The sequence below is a fragment of the Egretta garzetta genome, unplaced genomic scaffold (assembly GCF_000687185.1).
Source record: "Egretta garzetta isolate BGI_Z169 unplaced genomic scaffold, ASM68718v1 scaffold571, whole genome shotgun sequence".
Taxonomy (NCBI): Eukaryota; Metazoa; Chordata; class Aves; order Pelecaniformes; family Ardeidae; genus Egretta; species Egretta garzetta.
The window spans coordinates 285,771-287,573 of record NW_009258622.1 but is presented as its reverse complement, the minus strand read 5'-3'; the positions used below and the strand labels follow the sequence as shown (position 1 = coordinate 287,573).

General features: G+C 46.6%; 1 protein-coding gene across 1 annotated transcript in view; it reads right to left on the bottom strand.

Moving 5' to 3' along the window:
• Window positions 1–842, bottom strand: part of AIFM1 (apoptosis inducing factor mitochondria associated 1) — a 15,910-nt gene extending 15,068 nt beyond the window's left edge. The window contains exon 1 of the mRNA XM_035903674.1: window positions 443–842. Within this exon, the coding sequence (XP_035759567.1) occupies window positions 443–539 (97 nt within the window). The 5' untranslated portion in view covers window positions 540–842. The remainder of the gene's footprint in view (window positions 1–442) is intronic.
• Between the last annotated feature and the right edge of the window lie 961 nt (window positions 843–1,803).

Here is a 1,803-nt window from a genome sequence, read left to right as displayed (position 1 = left end):
AAAGAGCTGAATATTAAGAAGGACTCTTGATTAAACAGATTTCGGGAAAAGCAGAATGTGCTCTGTAATTTCAGTTACCTTGGCTGTCAAAAAAAAAAAAAAACCAAAAAAAGTACAGCAGGGCACAGTAAAGAATATTTAAAGGGAACAGGAAAAGACTTTTCCTCCATGCACTGTTTTGAATTTTTTTTATTTCCCAGGAGCTTTCTGCACGCGAAGAGTTTCATTAGGAGAAAATCAGGACTCGGAACTTTTAATGAATATGATCCTCCAAGAGAAAGAATTTTGAAACTAAGTTTTGTGTGATGTGAACTTAGGAGCCTTCCACTCCTCGGTCATGCTGCCACCCTTCAGCTGCCAGGGGATATGATTTACTCTCCAAATCGGGCTGAAAAGCTGTAACCTTTTGAATCTTTTGAGGAGGACATAAACGTACGCTCACCAGTTTGGTTTGGTACACTTGCACAAGCGAAACGCTGATGTTCGGAATTGAGATTCGGCAAGGAATGATTTACTTTGGTATTAAATGCGTACGCCATCCAGCTCTCCCTGAACTATATGCTACTGTCACAGACAGCAGACAGAGCTGTGGTTGGTCGTAGTATGGTAAAAAAGAGTGCCTTTACTAGAAAGAAACTTAAAAGGTAACTGAAATTACAGTTAAAAAAAAAAAATTATCAGAAGAAGTTAATTTCCAGCCAGCTGAGTTAGCTCCCCTTGAAGTTTTCTGAAGGAAGAAATAGCTACTAAGATAAAAAAAAAAATAAGTAAATTTAGCTGAAATACAGCAAGTGGTTGACAGGAGAGACGTATTGCAGCTTCTTTCCATGAACTACCTTTCTACTTACATAGGCACCCGCTCCTAACGTTGATAAGCCCACAATAAGGACAAAAACAGAACTATCGCCTTTGCCCCCGGGCACACCAGAGCTAGCCACTTGTCTGCTCATCTGCAGTTTTATGGGAACATTCCAGCGCTGCAACAAGTTGCCTAAGGAATACAATTTAGTAGAGAAAAAAAACAAACAAACACAAAAATATCGTCAATACAAAGTTACGTTTCGAGATTTAGAGACCAAGTAATTTCTGAAACCAAGCAAGCAAGCTACTTCGTTTGAAAAGCCCAGGACCACATCTGAGTGAGCGTAGTGAATCATTTGCTACCACAACAAACGGCTCCAGGCGGTTGTGGATACCAAAACAATCTGTAAGATCAAAGAGTAACTGAACTAATTAACAGCAGGAACATCTACGGGGAAGCTAAAAAGACTGTCTCCAGCTGCAGGAGCCTTCAAGCCACGTATCGCCGGGAGAGCCCGTCAGAGATGCGCGTTTGCTGTCCTTACGCCCTTCTCCAGGCCTCTCCCGTCAGAGGCAGGGGCTGGCCCAAAGGCGCACTTTGCTCCGCCACGCACGAGCAGGGGCTAATGTCACCTCCTTAGGACAAGCAGCAGGTACGGTTATACCACCAAAACGCCCCTCTGCCAACACAGCTTATTCCACCGAGGTAAACGACCAGAAAAGAGGCTCCTGCTGGCGGAAAAGGCACCACCACCACCCCCCCGCAGAGGAGCAGCCAGGCTCGCCAGTCCCGAGGCAGGTGTCTCCCAGCAGCCAAGCCAAGGAGCGCGCCTCGTGTTAACATTTCGTTTTACTGGAGCTTAACCACAGGCTCCTGCCTGCCCTAATGAGACCCCTGAACAGAGCAATTGCCGTGGTCGCTCCGAGCGCGGCGTTTGCAGCGCAGCGGCCGGCTGCAGCCTGCACCGGCGCTCGGGCTGAGGCAGAAAACCCCCGCGGCCT